The sequence below is a fragment of the Hakea prostrata genome, chromosome 4, assembly GCF_041222555.1.
Source record: "Hakea prostrata isolate BN-2017 chromosome 4, UWA_Hpros_2, whole genome shotgun sequence".
Classification (NCBI taxonomy): Eukaryota; Viridiplantae; Streptophyta; class Magnoliopsida; order Proteales; family Proteaceae; genus Hakea; species Hakea prostrata.
Genome location: NC_142603.1, coordinates 8,380,925 through 8,398,707, shown reverse-complemented (window position 1 = coordinate 8,398,707; position 17,783 = coordinate 8,380,925). Strand labels below are relative to the sequence as shown.

At 38.4% G+C, this 17,783-nt stretch overlaps 1 protein-coding gene across 1 annotated transcript; it reads right to left on the bottom strand.

The window, feature by feature from the left end:
- Positions 1–10,176: 10,176 nt before the first annotated feature.
- LOC149017608 (subtilisin-like protease SBT4.15) lies at positions 10,177–13,364 on the bottom strand. Its single transcript, XM_089153022.1, has 10 exons — positions 13,233–13,364; positions 13,009–13,094; positions 12,807–12,904; positions 12,588–12,731; positions 12,392–12,497; positions 11,755–12,265; positions 11,332–11,663; positions 11,121–11,226; positions 10,821–11,034; positions 10,177–10,733 (listed from the first exon to the last, which is right to left on the bottom strand). Exons 1-10 carry the CDS (start codon positions 13,362–13,364, stop codon positions 10,177–10,179), a joined length of 2,286 nt encoding a protein of 761 aa, XP_089009148.1.
- Positions 13,365–17,783: the final 4,419 nt, after the last annotated feature.

Here is a 17,783-nt window from a genome sequence, read left to right as displayed (position 1 = left end):
AATTTATCTTTTACTGTTAAATATTTTTCTAAAACCCCAAACTACCCTTGGCTAAAAATATTTTTTTTTTTATTTTAAACCCTAAATTACCGTAATTCACCCTAACAGTTAAAATACTAAATTACCCTCAATTAAAATAATTATTAAAAACCAAAACACCATAGTTAAAACCCAAATTATCTTTAATTATTAAAAGCACAACAATACCCTTTTAAATATTTTTTTTATCAAACAATTAAAAAAAACACGTACAACTATCAAATAGAATTAAAAATGCAATTAAAAAAGGGTATGTTGATTAAATTAAATGCGTACTACTATTTTGGGTTCTTTTTAATTGTTTGATTTTTTTTTAAAAAAGGGTACGTTGTGCTTTTAATTGTTAAAGATAATTTGAGTTTTAACTATGGTGTTTTGGTTTAGACTAATTATTTTAATTAAGGGTAATTTAGTATTTTAACTGTTAGGGATTATGGTAATTTATGGTTTAAAATAAAAAAATAATTTTAGCCAAAGGTAGTTTGAGGTTTTAGAAAAATATTTATGGTAAAAGTTAAATTTAACCGAGACAGTCAATAGAGGGGAGGTGTTTGATATATTTGCTAGGTAAGAGGGGAAATAAGTGATATTATCCAACTAAGAGGGGGTGTAGGTGCTATTTGTCTTGCTAAGAGGGGAGGTATGTGATATTTAACCCTTTATATATAATTTTTTTTTTTGTTTTTATAAAAAAACTAGATATTAATCAAGGCTTAAACATAAATCATCATTTTTAATCATATTATACTATGATTAAAAAAAATAATAAAAAGAGACAAATTATTATTATTGTAATCTTCATCTCCAGTGAGTTTAATGCTGCTATGGAAAACCAACCGACAACAATAGCTACCATAAGGCTACCGGCGAGTCTAACCCTTCCATTGAAAACCACCTTCATCCACGGTAAACCCTAAACCTTCATCTATGACATCATTCTTATAGATCGAATTTATTGTCGGCATCCACCAACTAGATGTCCTTTTGTGCAAATTGAATTTAATCCTAAGAATTACGAGCAAACCTCACTTGAATTATCATCTCCAAGCTCACGCTTCAACTTGAAAATATCTTCCTTTGCGGATTTTGGTTTCCGTTATTTATTCTTAGCTCTTCCTCATATCTTGCAAACTTATGAAGCAATTTCTCATAATTCCCATTATTACTGGTCCGGGTCTTCACATGACGCAGTCCTTCGTCATTGCCATTAACGAGTGGAGTAGAGAAGTGGTGAACAGAGGAAGAAGCATCATCAAGAAGACTACAAAAAGAATCTAACAAAGACAATTATAAATGTTTGACATTGTTGGGGGAGGATCAACTTCCTCGCCTGGTTCGGGTTCTTCCCGAGTCTGGTTCTCCTGGTTCACTTGAGATCAGAACAGAAGTGAGAGTGGGCCACCTTTGAGGATAGGAAGCTACCTCCAATGATTAAGTCAATCCTTGAAGAAGACACTGAGAATCACTTTATGAAGAATAAACGTTTAAAGGAGATGCAGGAGATTAATGAAGGAAATGTTCTTGGTGGAGTTAAGAAGAAGAGTAATGGCTGGAGAGCGTGCGTTTTTCACCTAAGAGACCTATCATTATTTATAACGAACATGGGACCTATTTTCTCTGCAAAGGTGGGTTGATGCCTTGAGGAAGGATTCAACGGTGGAGATGGCTTCTGAGCATGGATAACGTCGCTCCTTGAGCGGTCCTCTGGACAGCTGTTGATTTCCCTTTTGAAGGTCAACTCAAGTATCACATTGATGTGACATTGTTCTTTAGCTGAGGGGACAAAAAGAGGTCTCGCAGTACTCGAGATAGCTTCAAGAGGAATCAGAAGCTTCCATGCTATCTTGATCATTAGATGGGGCCTCGAGCATTTACTGTTAAATTTAATGCTAATGGACGATGTCTGAAGGGATACTCTGAATCCCTTATTTACCGCTGGGCTGGCTGCAAAGCTAGTGGGCGGCAGGATTTGTCATCGAGCGCTGTTTCATTGGCTTTGCCCAACGTCGTCTGAGAAGCACCCTTGCCTGGCTGGCTCTCATTCGCATAGATCCTGGGGCCCATGGTCAGTTTTGGGCGGACTTGTTCTAGTCCAACGGTTCGCTCGAATCACCCATAACAGACATCATTATTCACGATTGTGAGATCATTGTAACTACCTCCATCGGAACCCAGAAAGAAACCATACCCAACAGTGGGGTCGGTATTCCTCCTTGGAGTAAGTCTTAGATTAGGTCTTTGTACAGGAGTGAACGGTTTAGACATTGCAAGCTTGGAAATGGCACTAGAGGTTTGGGAAGAATGCAAATCAAATAGAACGGTTTTGCGCAATTCTCTTGTCAAGTAATTGTAGTGTTCTACTAGAGTTTTGTACATTCGATAGAAATTTTCAACGAGAGAGACGAGTTCAGGTCTCCTCTGGTAATACATTTATGCTTTTTTCGTGAACGATCTCCTTCGCCTTCGATCAACCTCAACATAAGTTTGACATATCTATCCATCTCTGATGACAATGAAATTTTCATCACTTTTTCTTACGATTTGAGAAATCTTGGTTGGTGTTGCTCCAAAGTTTGTCACTTTGATTCAGCCAAGAAGATTATAGAACTGGGGATCTGTAGACTAAAGAAAACTTGTGAGAGCGGCCCGCCTTTGTGGACGGGAAGCAGCCTCCGATGGTGAAATTAGATTATGGATATCACAATTCCTCACAGGGAGGAGCAAATGCCCGAAGAGATGAAATACTCTTGGGTAGGTGCTAGAATTAATGCCGGATTAATTGCACTTGTATTTTGTTGTCTTTGTCTAGCTTAGTTATTTTGTTTTCACTTACTTGAAGAAGGTATAAGCGATGGTTCTTATACCAGACAGAAGGTTCAATGGAGAAGATGGATGATTGCCGTTGGATGGCTTGATCAGACTCCCAAGGGGAGACCCAAGGCGAAGGTTCGACTTGATTGTGCTTGAAGCAACTGGATTCATGCGCTCTGTAAGAGTGCTGAAAATATCTCTGACTCCAGATGTGACATGTTTAGCTTTGATCCCCGACAAAACCGTCGGAAGCGATTCCCAAAGCCTGTAGGCTTATCCCTTGATAAGCGCAGATCATTAAATGCATAGTACGATGGAAATTGAAGCATAGGGCAGAGTTGATGGTGAAACCATCAAGGTTTTGCAACACTACCCTAACTCCACTTCCCGTAGCGTTACTTGCTTCATCGATTAAAAGTGCCCAAATTTCCATTGAGTGTTCAAGCTTTGATTCCAGAGACCATCTTGTCGTGGATTCTACTAGGAAATATGCTAAGGCATGAGCTTTAACTCGTAGTCCTTGGTTTGAAGTTGACATAGTGCTCACTTAACTCAACTACCCAAGACACCATCCTCCCAGCAAGGTATAGGCTGTGTGGGACTTTTTTCAAATGAGCGTTGGTTAAGACCATTACAGGGTGAGCTTGGTAATATGATCAGAGCTTTCTTATAGAGACCATCAGGGCTAGAGCCTATTTCTCTATCTCAGGGTATTTGGTTTCAGCGTCAAGCAAAACATGGCTCAGATAGTAAATGGGTTTTTGGAGAGCCCAATCTTCTTGGATTAACATAGAACTTAAAGTACTGGGCGAAGTTGCCAAATATAAAAAGAGTTCTCTTTTAGGAATGGGACAAGTGAGAAGACAAGGTCTACTTAGCTTTTCCTTGAGATCTTCAAAGGCTTTTTGACAATCCTCATTCCGTAATATTCCTTTTGTTGTACTGAGGGACCTAAAGCTTTAAAAAAAGGCAAGCATTTATCCCCGGAATGAGAGATGAAGCAATTGAGGGCAGCCACTCTTTCAATGAGGCATTTTACTTCCTTTACAGTCCTCGGCGGTTGCATCTCGAGAATAGCCTTGATTTTTTCAAGGTTGGCCTCTATGCCTCTTTGCAATACCATAAACCCTAAAAAGTTTCCAGAAGATACCTTGAAGGCACACTTCTTTGGATTGAGACGCACCTTGTGAGTTTGGAGCACCTCAAACACTTTAGCAAGATCCCTTATATGATCACCTCACCGCATACTTTTGACCAACATGTTGTTGACATAAATTTCCATGTTCCGGCCAATTTGCTTGCAGAAAATTTTGTTAACAGCACTTTGGTACATAGCTCCAACATTTTTCAGACCGAATGTCATGACTGTATAATAATAACTTTCTCTGCTGGTCATGAATGTTGTGTGAACTCCGTCCTTGGGCTTCATCAAGATCTAATTGTATCCAAAGTAGGCATCCATGAAGCTCAAGATTCTTGCCCGGCTGTGGCATCAATCAGTAGATCAATCCTTGGAGGTGGACAACAGTCTTTTGGATATGCCTTGTTAAGTTATGTATAATTTGTGCACATCCTCCACTTTCCATTGGCTTTCTTTACCATGATCACGCTGGCTAACCAAGTGGGACATTCAATGAGTTGGATGAAGCCAAATTTCTCTAGTTTCTCAACCTTTGCCTGAATAGCCTGATGCTTCTCAATTGAGAAATTCCTTCTTTTTTGGATTACAGGCTTGACGCCCTTAATTAATCCAGAGGCTATGTTCGGCAACTTGTTAGTCAATTCCGTGCATGTCTTTTGTTGATTATGCAAAAACATTGCTCAAGGAATGCTACAAGCTTGTGCTTGAATCCTTCACTTTGTTTGGAACCAATCATGGTCCCTCAAGAAGGGCTATCTTCACTCAGAGGAGCTCACTGCAGTTCCTTGACAAGTTTTTTTATCTGCACCAGATCCTCATCTCGATCATCTCGAACTTCTACAACCAATGTCAGTCCTCTATGTGAAGTGGATGGCTACTTTTTGATGAAGTTGAGATACCAATTTTGAGACTGTCTTTAATCAGTTTTACAAATTCCAACCCCTTCATTGGTCGGGAATTTCATCATTATGTGTCGGGGAAATACTATAGCCCCTAGTGCAGTCAAAGTTGGTCTCCCCAAAATAACATTATAGATCGAAATATTTTGGACAACCATGAACATGGTAGGTGTTGGTGCAACCTAGAGGGGGGGGGGTGAATTGATTAAAACTAGTGGATTGTCCCAATTGTGCGGTTTGTGTGGAAATAAAGGTAAATTGAAAATTCAAATGAATTAAACAACAACAAGCAACCACAAAACATGATTTATAGTGGTTTGACTATACAAGTCTACGTCCACTCCTCTCTTTTTTTGCTAAAACAATAATTAAAATAGGGTGGATGAAGTGGAGAGGTGCGTCCGGGGTCTTATGTGATCGGCATGTCCACTCCTCTCTTGGGCTCAAGAGAGTATTCCACTAATGATTCTCTTTCACAATACAATGGGTAGAGATCAAACCCTTACAATAATCTTTGTTATGGGGCAAGAGTACCCTTTACAATCTTTGTTTACCAAGTAGGGCAAGAGCACCCTTTACAATCTTTGTTCACGGGGAAGAGCACCCAATCAATCTTTGTAACTAGCAAGAGCACCCAAAACCAATTCTAATATACCTAGACTAGAATTGAAATAGTTACATAGGAAAGATGTTACCTTACAAGAGATGTGACACTTTACCTCTTGTGAATGTGATGCAATGAGAGTTGTATGCTCAATGTATGAAATGCATGCACCACCAATGCCTTCAATCACCTCAAGCTTGGCTTCCTTGCTTGTGATTTGAGAGCTTAAGATCACTTGGGGAGTAGTTGATCAAGTATATGTGTCAACCCTCTCAAAATGGGTGAATTGGGTTTAAATAGATGACCTTTGAGTGCCTTAACCCAATCCCCAACTGATAGAAAAATGACACATTTTTTGTCCTATTTTCAGCCGAGATGATCATCCGTTTGACCAGACGGTCATCCATTTAGGAAATAGCTGTTAAAAACTAGTTGTTACTGGCTTAGTTAAAGCAGACGGTCGACCGTCTGGTTCAGACAATCATCCATCTGGCTTCAGCAAGCTAGACGGAATTCCGTCTAACTTTCTATGACCAAAAGTTGTTGTCAGCAACTAGACGGTTGACCATTTGTCAGACGGTCATCCGTCTTTGGCATGGTCTTCATGTCCATTTTGGCATGGTCATCTTGACTTAGACTTCATGTCCATCTTGGCATGATCTTGGTTTTGGCTTGACTTGAGCATATGGCTTTGACTTGGAGTTGGTCCACTTGTTCTCATTTTGAACTAAAACAACACAACTCAATATAGCCATTAGTAATTCATGTTTGTTATCGTCAAAACCAATGGAGGCCGATGTGGCAAATGTTGATATGTCATTTTCCAACAGTAGGCAATGTTATTTGCCTAAAAAAAGCACCAATACCTTCGACGGTGGCAGAGCTCCCATCAAATCCATAAAGGAGGGTCACATTGGGTTTCAAGGCCTCTAAATCGATTTTGAGGAGATGGAACGCTTCCAATGAAAGGATATCGGCTAAAGAGCCTATTTCAGCACCTGGTAGACCATATGATTTGCTGGCTTGACCTTGATGACTACAACATCATCATGAGAAGTGTGTACGTCCACAAGCTTCTTCTTTGAAAAAGTTATGGGCTCACAAGAAGTGAACCGGGAACTCTTCGAGGGCTCGACAACGCTTATGAATCTAGCATTCCTTTTAGCCTACCGAAGTGACTTAAAAGTGGGCCTCCCAAAGATTGTACTAATCAGGTCCTCATCCCTAAGAGTCGGCAGAGCATTTCCTTAAGCATCACCCCTGTCCCTAGGCAGAGTCCTATTGCGTCTCCAGGGGAATCTATCTCCGGTATGCCTTAACTTGACAAATTGGTCCAAGTAGCCTCCGGCAGGTCGTGACTTGTTCAAGTGAGTGAAGGCTTCCTCATCCTAGTCAATGATTCTGCCCTCCACCCGTGTTTATTCCTCTGTTTTTTTAAACTAGCTTTGTGCCTGAACTCTCCTCTCGACCACTCTCTTTGTAAGACTTGGCTTCGTTTCTATAACCACTCTTGTTGGCTTCCAAAACTTCCTCCATGGCGACCTTCTTATAGCTCAAATCAAGCAATTCAGCAGAGTTTTGGGCTTTTTCCGCACAATGGATTGAACTAGACCTTTATTGGTTATTTCTCTTTTGAAGGTAGTGAAGGCCACCTTGTCATCAAGATCCTTTATCAAGATAGATATATCATTAAAGCATGCTATGAAGTCTCAGATGGACTCAGAGAAGCCTTATCTCAATGCCAAGAGGTTGTCTTTATTCCACTCTTGATTCGAGTGGCAAAGGCGTACCCCATTTTGTTGAAATTGTGAATGGGATGTTTAGGCAAGTGAGAGAACCAAGTGGTTGTTGGGCCAATTAAGGAGGCCGAAAAACATCTACACTTGATGGCATCACCCCCACCACACACAGTCATAATAGAGCTAAAATGACTAATATGCGCCATAAGATCTGCCATTCCATGATATACAATAAAAGAAGAGGTTCGAAAACCTAAAGGCAAAGGAGCTGCCATAATTTCTAGGATGAAAGGTTCTTGTCAGAGTACCTATTGCATCTCGTCGGGGATCTTCTGGTCTAGCCAGCTCAAACGTTCGTTTATGCCCTTAATATGCTGGTAGAGATTTTTGTCCCTCACAGATGCAGACGACTCCACACTATGCTCTTTTTGAGTCTTTCTGCCTTTTGGAAGTTGCAAACTTCTAGCTAAGGCATCAAGAAAGGAATGTTCAACCAGTTGTGTCCCCAACCTATAAAAAACAGAATGGTGGTTCCTAGTTTGTTGAACACTCCTTTGTTCTTCTCTGATTTTGCAAAGTCAGTAGGAAGCACATTTACTCCAACTCCTTGGGCCCTGTCTTGCAGATCTACAGGGGAGGGGACCACTGTCTCTGGAAGAGTTACAGTAGGGCCTCTTGGAGGCATGAGTTGATTCCACTGGGTCACCATCGTTTGGAAGGTGGACATCATCTCCATCATCTTACTTTCCTAGGCTCGGGCCTAAACAAAGTCGTATATGGTGGTTGAGGTCGTTCCCTATAAGGGAAGTCCTCCTTTGAAAATGGTTGCTTGTTCTGGGACTTGCACTTCGGGCGGTGGCAAGGGAAGAACCTCCTTAAAATTACCCTCCTTTCGAGTATTTTGTTTCTTTTTTCCACCAGTTTGTCCACGTCCTTAAGACTTAGAACCATTGTTGTTTGAATTTTTCCTTGCACCATCAATCTAGGGTAAAAACACAAACGCATAGGAAAGAGTAAAAAGACACTTCTTTCCCATAGACAACGCCAAATGTTGCTCCAAAATCTATCAGCTCCGGTTCAGCCAAGAAGCGTATTAAACAGGGGATTTGTAGACCAAAGAAAACTCGTGAGACCGAGCCAACTTGATAGACGGGAGGCTGCCTCCAATGGTGAAATCAGATTCTGGATAACATAGTTCCTTATAGGGAGGGGTAAATGCTTGAAGAGATGAAATACTCTTGGGTAGGTGCTGGAGTTAATGTTGGATTAACTGTGCTTGTATTTTCTTGTCTTTGTCTAGCTTTGCTCTTTTCATTTTTTATTTATTTTTTATAACTTACTCGAAGAAGGTATAAGTGACTGTTCTTAAACCAGACAGAAGGTTCGATAGAAAAGATGGATGACAGCCGTTGGATGGCTTGATCCGATTCCCAAGGGGAGATCCAAGGCGAAGGTTCGGCTTGCTTGAGCTTGAAGCATATGGATTCAGGCGCTCTATAAGAGTGCTGAGAATATCGCTGACTCTAGATGTGACACGTTTGGGTTTGATCCCTGACAAAATGACTAGAAGCAATTCCCCAAGGAATTTTGGCCGTAGGCTTATCCCTTGATAAATGTTGATCATTAAATGCATAGGTACGATGCATTAAATGTTGAATTTAATGTCTTAGCATGCTTACATTTGTATAAGGATATCTTCTTATTCGAATAAGATCTTCCTGACGAGTTGTGATTGGGAGATGTGTCGAGCAATGTGTCCAGAAAATAACTGTTGCCAAGTGGTTGGGTCAGTAACCCTTTTCCGAGGAGTGCCGAGAGCTTAGTCTAGCCAAGAGGTTAGTCCAAAATCTAAGTTTCGAGGAGAGCGAAGGGGCCAGTCCGAAGACTAAATTCCGAAGAGAGCCAAGCAGTTGGACAAAGGACTAAGCCGAACCCGGCCAATTCTAGTTCATGAGGTTTGTACTTGTTCAAAAGTCTCAAAAATGGTTTGACATAAGAGTTGGAAACTAAATTGGGCAAGGAAACACCTTTAAATTGATCATTGGACCATGAGTCCTAACAATTATGCAATTTTAGGTTTAGAAGAACGCAAATCATTTTATTCCGAAAATTGAGGAGAGAGAGCAAAAAAGGGGGCCAATAGACTCAAAACTAGTTTGAGATTTTCAAACTTCAAACAAATTGCTTAGTTTAGATTGCCATGGTGAAGGTTTTAGATGTCAAGTGGAAGCATGGTGAGAGTTGTAGCAAGAGAGGGAGAGTGATAGTCAAGACTTCGAGAGTTAGAATGGTTGCCTGAGAATCTAAAGCATTAAGTTTTGGTAAAGTAATATGAACATTGGCATTAGAAAGAAAATAGGATGTGTAAGGGGTGTATTATGGTCATTAAGTTTTAATTAATATTTGGTTTAAAAAGAAAAATTATTATAAATGACTATAGGGTATTTTAGTCATATCATATTGTATTAAACCAGTTGAGGGGTATTGTGGGTCCCTCTAGGTTTGAGATTTGAAAACACTTGATGGTAAGAGACGATGTTTAATCTTGCAAAGACCCAGACATAATATATTGTACTAAAGAGGACCCAACATTAGTTTAGGATTTACTAAAAGGACCCAAACGTATAAAATATATATATATATTAAAAAATAAAATAAAATAAAAACTCTTAAAAATATAGATAAATTAAAGTGTGAGGATCATTGACAAAAAATCTTATATATATATATATATATATATATATAGAGAGAGAGAGAGAGAGAGAGAGAGAGAGTACAATTGATGAAAATAGAAATGAGAGATTTCCATTAATACAAATTACTAAGAAATTATTACTTGCGCTTGGAAATATTCTTCTAAAGCTACATAGGATTCACACAAATAATTCATTGGGGATACTTTACATTACTTTTGGAATTGACGTATTTTCTTCCATCATCATTTTAAATGGAAGAACCAAGCCTATAAACCAAGATGGGACTTGTAACATTGTGCACTAGATTAGTCCAACGTAGTGATGCCTGCAAAATTCTTGTGTCATTTCCATCAAGAGCTGGTCCCTCTAACGTGACATTGAAGCTTTTCTTCTCTTGAAATAAGTTGAAGACCAAAATGTTTGGGACGACGGTGACATTGAGACCGGGTGGTGTCTTTACGATAGCCTTATACACTGAAATAATTGGAAACCCAACATTTGTCACAGTTCTGCTAAACACTGCTGAAATAGGCTGATTGTTTTCAAGGTCAAGAGTAATGGAAGGATAGTTAAGCCCATCATAGCCTTGTGCAACTTGAGCATTGCATGACAAATTTGTAGTCCCAGAGAGCAAACCAAGAGTTGTGTCGTTGTAACCCTCCTTGCATAAAAACCCTATATAGGCATTCAGGTCAAGGTCGTAGGTCAGACCAGGGTCAACCGCCTTTGTTGGCTGAATTTGACCAGCCCCATAACCCAAAGCATCATGACCAAGAGACTGAGGATTGAGATTCATTGGTTTTGCTGCAAAATAAATAATGATATATAATAAAGTTTCCATGAAACATTCAAGACATGCATGAATGAAATTTGGTAAATGCAGAAACTCACCAGTGGTAATCAGGGCAGACTTGATAGCAGCCGGTGACCAATCGGGGTGGAAGGTCTTTATGTATGCAGCAGCAGCAGCAACATGAGGACAAGACATGGATGTACCAGATATTAAGTTATAGTGGCTTTGGCGTTTGTCACTGGCAAAATCTGTGGGAGCAGCTAACAAAGTCCATGCTGCCAGTATGTCTACCCCTGGTGCACTTATATCCGGCTATATTCATAACAAACCATAATTCCATCAACAAATTTTCATTATGGCCTTTTCTTTATTATATAGTTAGAGAGAGTGAGAGTAACCTTGAGGATGGGAGTAACCGTGGGACCACGAGAAGAGAAATCAGCTAAAAATGGAGATGTCGGTTGTGGTTGTATAGTACTCCTGTTTATAACTGCAACTGGCTCTCTGCAGGTAAATTCCAGAGGTTAAACAAATTAAGGAGTTAAGAATTTTGGTGAGCGAAGAAATAATTTCATCTCATTATCTTTATAATATAATTAATATATATACCTGGTGGTGTTAATGTATAGATTAATCTGTCCATCAAGATCTACATCAACAAACACCATCGGCTTAACATAGTCATAAGCAGTTTCAAGGGTTGTATTTATGGTAGTATAAGCATTGATTTCTCCAGCACTGGGCAAATCTAAAACTGAGTATGAATTAGACTGGTAGCAATACACAATCTTTCCCTCCACCTTGCTTGCATCCAATGTTCCAGGATCACAATACCTTGCGTCTAAATGGTCATCATGAAAGCTAACATTTCTCGCAAGGGTTCCACTGGTAAGAGGGTAAAATTTCTTTTCCGGTGATATTGTGTTTATCGAAGTATAACCCTGCAAAACATTTTTTATGATAAAACACACGAATCAAGACTATAAAATAAATTTTAAACACAAGAGAGAGAGAGAGATGGGCAAGCCTTACAGTAACATTTAATCCATTGCCCAACTCCATGTATGTCTCGAAAAGTCGATCGATAGTGTTAGCAGCGACTGTCATGATCCAAGGAGCGGCATTAGAGACAGTCTTTTCTTGAGGACCGTCATTGCCAGCAGAACATGCAGAAAAGATTCCCTTCATCATAGCATGGAAGGTACCAATGGCAAATACATCTGTATAATAGCGGCGAGGTTCTCCACCAATGGATACAGAGATCACGTCCACACCATCATGGATGGCATCATCGAAGGCCGCTAAGATATCCACCGCGGTACAAGCTTCTCTCCAGCACACCTTGTAAATGGCCAGGCGCGCTGATGGTACACCACCTCTAGCTGTTCCTTCGGCAAATCCATAATAGTTGGCTCCGATAGTTGGGTTTCCAGCTGCCGTTGATGCTATATGTGTGCCATGACCACTTGTATCTGTCGGCGATAATGGGTCCGTTATGTTCGCCGTTGGGTCCAAGTTGTAGTACCTTGCACCTATCACCTTACTGTCCTCGATCGATCGCATCATCACAAATACAAATCTTATTTAGTGTTGGATTAATCAATTAGTCTACTCATGCAAGCATTGCATTATGAGATAACAAAGAGGCTGAGAGGAAGCAAAGCAGTACTTATTGCAGCCGGGGAAATCAGGTCCAGTTTGGCACGTGCCCTTCCACTTGGCTGGGGGAGGTCCAAATCCTTCATCTTTGAAACTCTCAGACTCCATATAAATTCCTGCAGAAAAAAGAAAATTATATACTGATAAATGTGTTAATTTGCATCAATAAATCTAATGGTTTAAAGATTAAGTTAGTTATTGTATACCGGAATCTAATATACCCACAATGATATCGCTCTCTTTCGCTTGTTTTCTGTTCACATCAATAGGCATCCCTACGAAGTCCCAGGAACTTGTGGTGTGAAGTTTCATTGTTCGGCTTACAAACACGGACACCACCCCCTCCTTGTCTGCAAATTTTTAGAGTTAGCACACATTATCTATTATGAAAACAATTAAAGAAAAGAAATTCTTCATCTGGGTACCTTGCAATCTCTCTGCTTCAAGAGGTAATAACATTGCAGCAAATGCATTGAAGCTCTTTCCATAGCTGTGTATTCTAGATTCTCTTGCAATATTTTCGCTATCAAAACAGTGGGGAAAAAGAACATATCAGAACAATGAATGTAACCTGCATGTAGCTAGATACACTTGCAAGCAATAGCCAATATGATAATAAAAACTTACTTTCCAGTTGCATCAACAAGGAGATTGAGATGATCCTTCACGGCAGGGATTCCAGTCTTAGAATCTCCCATGTATACAATGAATGGCTGTTCATGAAATTAGAAAAACAATTAACCCGACTGTATATATGCATTCTATCAATCACAAATATATATATATATATATATATCATAATAATAATAATAATAATAATAATAATTAGAAAAGAGAAAAAGCTAGCAAACCTTTCTTTCATCTGATTCCTGAGTTGTGGTGGCGGTGGTACTGGATGCAACTGATCTTTCAGGGAGAGAAGATCCAGTAGTAAGTGACTCAAAAAGAGAGATAATAAGTAAGAAAAAGATGGATATCCTCATCTTCTCTCTTTGTACGGACCTACTCACCACAAAATGAAGAGGAAGATGCATTCATGATTTATAGAAAGCAGAGTCAACTAATAATCGTACTATACTTTTTTATGGCTTTTCAATTAAACCGAACTTAACAAAAACTGGTAAATTGGTTAATTCAATGAAAACCAATCAAGAAACACTCAAAATACTATGAAGAGTTGATGTCTAATTGCTACCAATGCAAAGGAATATAAATTGGATAGAGGCATTACCATAGTGTTATCTTTTTGATAATATCCTATGGGATTTCATGCAGACTCAGTTGGGTTGAGATGGTTATTTTTGTTTAATAAAACTCTCTCGAATGGATATGAAAGCAAAATTATATACAAACTTTTGACTATAAATTGACACATTTACCATTTTATTGTCGAAGGTTAATTTTTTTTCTCTCTATAAAAAAAATGATTAAATAGATTTAAGAATTTAACAGATTAACTTTCATAGACTTTTCTTAGCCTTTGATTTTCTCACAAAATTTTCAACATTAATTTTCTCTTGTATTTAATTCAATAGTAAATCTAAAAATACACATTCTTTTAGGGTAGAAGTTTATCGAAATATGAAAACAAATTCAACAACTCAACTTTTAATTGAATAGCTTGGCCAAAACTAAGTTTTAATTCGATAATAAAATGTTAGAAAGGTTTATTATCATATATGCACAGTATTAGATTGTCAATGGATTTGATTCTCCTACATATATACGAGAATCAAATCCATTGACAATTTAATACCTTGCGGATATATACATATATGGATTTAGAAGTGGATTTCATTTAGCAATTTATGCTCCTATGACTTATTATATGTTCTGATCATCTCAAGACTAAAAAAATTATTCATTGGATTTCCTTTTACTATTATCTCTTTTCTTTTCTTTTTTATTAAAAAAGAATTCTCCCATACAATTGGATTCAAAACAACCCACACCTCTTCTATTCTTCCCAAAAAGGGAATGCAATTCCAAATTGAGTCGTAAATGAAATCATTCAGAAAACCCTAGCCACTTCCTCTTAGGCATATGTGGCCACAGTTGCTCGCTATCATCTACTCACTCAAGAAATTCGTCTCAAAGATGAATTAGCCTATGGCTAATCTGACTTAGATGATAATACTAGATCATCTCGTCTTCCCCTTCGAGGTCAACCAAATAAGAGAGGCAAGCCTTATGTAGGAGACCTACTTGAAGTTTTCCTTCAATTCTTGCCACACCACCCCCTCCCTTTAATAGTAGCCTACTTGGTCTCATTCTCTCTCTCTCGCCCCTCTCAAATGTCTCTCTCTTCATCATTGCCATGGTTTCAAGCAGTAAGCAATGTGGTTATTTTATAGGACCGTTGTCCGACCAGCTATGATGTACGGTGCAGAGTGTTGGGCTGTTAAAAAGAATCATATAGATAAACTCAGTGTAGCAGAAATGATGATGCTAAGATGGATGAGTGGCAAAACTAGGATGGATAAGATAAGAAACGATCATATTAGAGTTGGTCTGGGAGTTGCTCACACAAGTGATAAGCTTAGAGAAAGTCGTTTGAGGTGGCACGGCCACGTTCAACGGAGACCTATAAATGCTCCTGTTCGGAGAAGTGATATAATCCATATTGAAGGAACTAGAAGAGCTAGGGGTAGACCTAAGATAACCTTAGGAGAAGTGGTGAGAAAGGATATGTATAGCTTAGGCCTTGTATCTAGCATGGCCTTGAACAGAACCGATTGGAGGGCAAGAATCCATGTAGCCGACCCCATTTAGTTGGGAAAAGGCTTATTGTTGTTGTTGTTGTTGTTGTAATATGAGAATGGGTATCAACTAGTTCATAAAGTTTTCCTTTTTTTCTTTGGTGGAGCTACTTCATAAAGTGATACACTATCCGCATAAATCAATGGTTTGATAAATTTTGGCTTCGATTCTCCGTTAAGGATAAGACTTCGACACCTTAAAGGATTGGCTCATTGGTGAATACTAATTTCTTACAATATGAGGTTAAATGTTTGAATCTCTTAGGGGTTAGGGAGAAGTCCCACAAATATAAAATAGTTATCCGGTCCCACCCCTAATATAAAGCTATCAATTCCTACCTTTGTTTGAATCATGTTTCAGCTCTTACTTTGTCCGGTCCCACCCCTAATTTAAAGCTATCAATTCCTACCTTTGTTTGAATCATGTTTCAGCTCTAGCTTACTTTAGAGTGTGAGGCCATTAGAGACTGGGTTCTTTTAGCTTTTTCCCATTGGTTATCTTTTTTGATTCCTTGGTAGCTATTTCTTTTTTTGTCAAAGATTGGAAAACCTCTTTAAACTGTTTAAGCCAAGAGACTTGGACGATAACAAAAATGAATCGATAATAAATATTGGTGGGATACTCCAACAAGACCTAGTCAAAGAAGACAATGAGCTCCCTTAGCCAAAAAATCAGCTAGGATACCAAAACAAAAAATAAAAATAGTAGTTAATCTAACAATCTCTTGAACTAGACTATAACAAACCCAGAGATGAGGGAATATTTTATAGAGCAAGAACTGATGGCATTCAATCTGGGTTGATTTGGAAATTTGAGATAACCAAAGAATTCCCTAGAAACAATCCATCTCTCACGGCTTCTAGCTCAATTGTCGTTGCTGAGTTGCCATGTCCCTCTTTGCATTGTGCTGCAACAATCATCCCATTTGTATCCCAAGTAATGCCTCCCTTGTTTGTCACGCTATTTCACAACCCGTCCAAAAACATTTGGAAACATTCCACGTCCTCCCTAAGGTTTTTCAAAAGACTCAGCTGAATTCTCCCCTTATTGACAGAACCATTTAAATGGCTGTAAAATATTTGCACACATTTTTGAAAAATTAGTCTTAATAAGCACAATAGAGGCATATTTACCATGATATAGAGCTGCATTTCTGGAATTCCAAATGCACCACACCAATGCACTCCATATTTGATTGACCCAGTCCATATTTAGACATACTTTAAACTTACCTCAAAGAATTCCATCCAATCATGAAAAAGTTTTCCATGAAAAAAACCAGCTGTATCAATATGCAAGGGAGAAAGTTTCCAAAAGTCTTTGACATGAGAACAATTAAATAAATCATGATTCACAATCTCAACACCTCCACCACAAACCAAACACAATGGGGCTCAAATATCCCTTTTTGCAAATAGAGAACTACCAATAGCCATGGCTTCAAGCTCTTTAAAGAAAATATATGAAGTTTGGGAGTGTGGGGATCTTCTAGATTTCATTCGAACACACAGATGAAGAAGAAGAAGTGCAAGCAATTTCTTCTTTAATGGGTTTGCCCCAATCCATCAATTGGGTTAGTGTAGGTATCTTGGGAGATGCAATAAGGTTTAAAACTCATTTTCAACATCTTCAGGTTTGTTATGTAAATAGGTTGAACAACGTTCATGTTGATTTTCTAGATAGAGGAACTAAAAGGTTTTCTTTGAGTCACGTGTGGTGGTTGTCCCTAGACCCCTTCCTTGTTTGGACAGGTTTTAACACCTACAGTTTGAGGCTGGAGAGTTTAATATAATTTTCAGCTGGATCAAAAAAAAAAAAAAAGAATCATGTCACCAATGTGGTATGAGATTGGCTTTCAAAATCAGACTATGTTTGCATATGAGTTACACACAAAATATTAGTACTTGAAATTTGGAATAGATTTACTAGTGATTGTGTTGTAGCCTTATTTTGTTTACTCAATTACTTTGGAGAATTCCTACCAAAAGAGTCTCTGGAACTCCCCCCCCCCCCACCTTTTGTTGTAAATAAGTCTATCTATTACTATTTCCAAGTATTTTAATTTGGGCCAGTTTATATAATTTTTTTCTAAAAAAATAATAATAAAGTCGACATAAAGATTTGCCCCGAACTCATAGAATCAATTAGTAATAATCTTATGTACACAGATGATTGATAGGTCTTCCCTTTTAGTTCTTTTTTCTTTTTTCATCACATAAAGAAAGTGATAAAATAAAATTTTGGGTTGTAAATTGGTGGAGTTAGGTTAGTTTAAATTGGGAATTGTCATAGTCAATTCTAGTACAAATTGGTTGATTCCCAACATTATTTTTGTGATAGAACTATAATTTGATCAAATCAACCTTTTAATGAACCAATCTTCAACAAATTCTAATTTTGTGAAGTGTTTCAAGCAATTAAGGGTGGCCAGCAAAGGGAGAAAGTTTACTCTATTAGGAGACTTAGAAACAATATTGACTGTAGGAGATCCATTTTGATTCATTAAGGATTGAGAGTTTACTGAATGATATCAGAGGAATACACACAGTTCAAAGGCCAATGAAGGAAGTGCAGGGAAAATCATGATTTTGTTTTTTTCATCCACTCATGTAATCTTTCCAAATGGTAACAGGGTTACACAT

Coding starts and splice junctions, on each gene's coding strand:
- LOC149017608 (XM_089153022.1), bottom strand. CDS start 13,364: ATGAGGATATCCATCTTTTTCTTACTTATTATCTCTCTTTTTGAGTCA. Junction 12,732..12,806: donor TGAAGCAGAGAGATTGCAAG/GTACCCAGATGA, acceptor AAAAATTTGCAG/ACAAGGAGGGGGTGGTGTCC. Junction 11,227..11,331: donor CTATACATTAACACCACCAG/GTATATATATTA, acceptor ATTTACCTGCAG/AGAGCCAGTTGCAGTTATAA.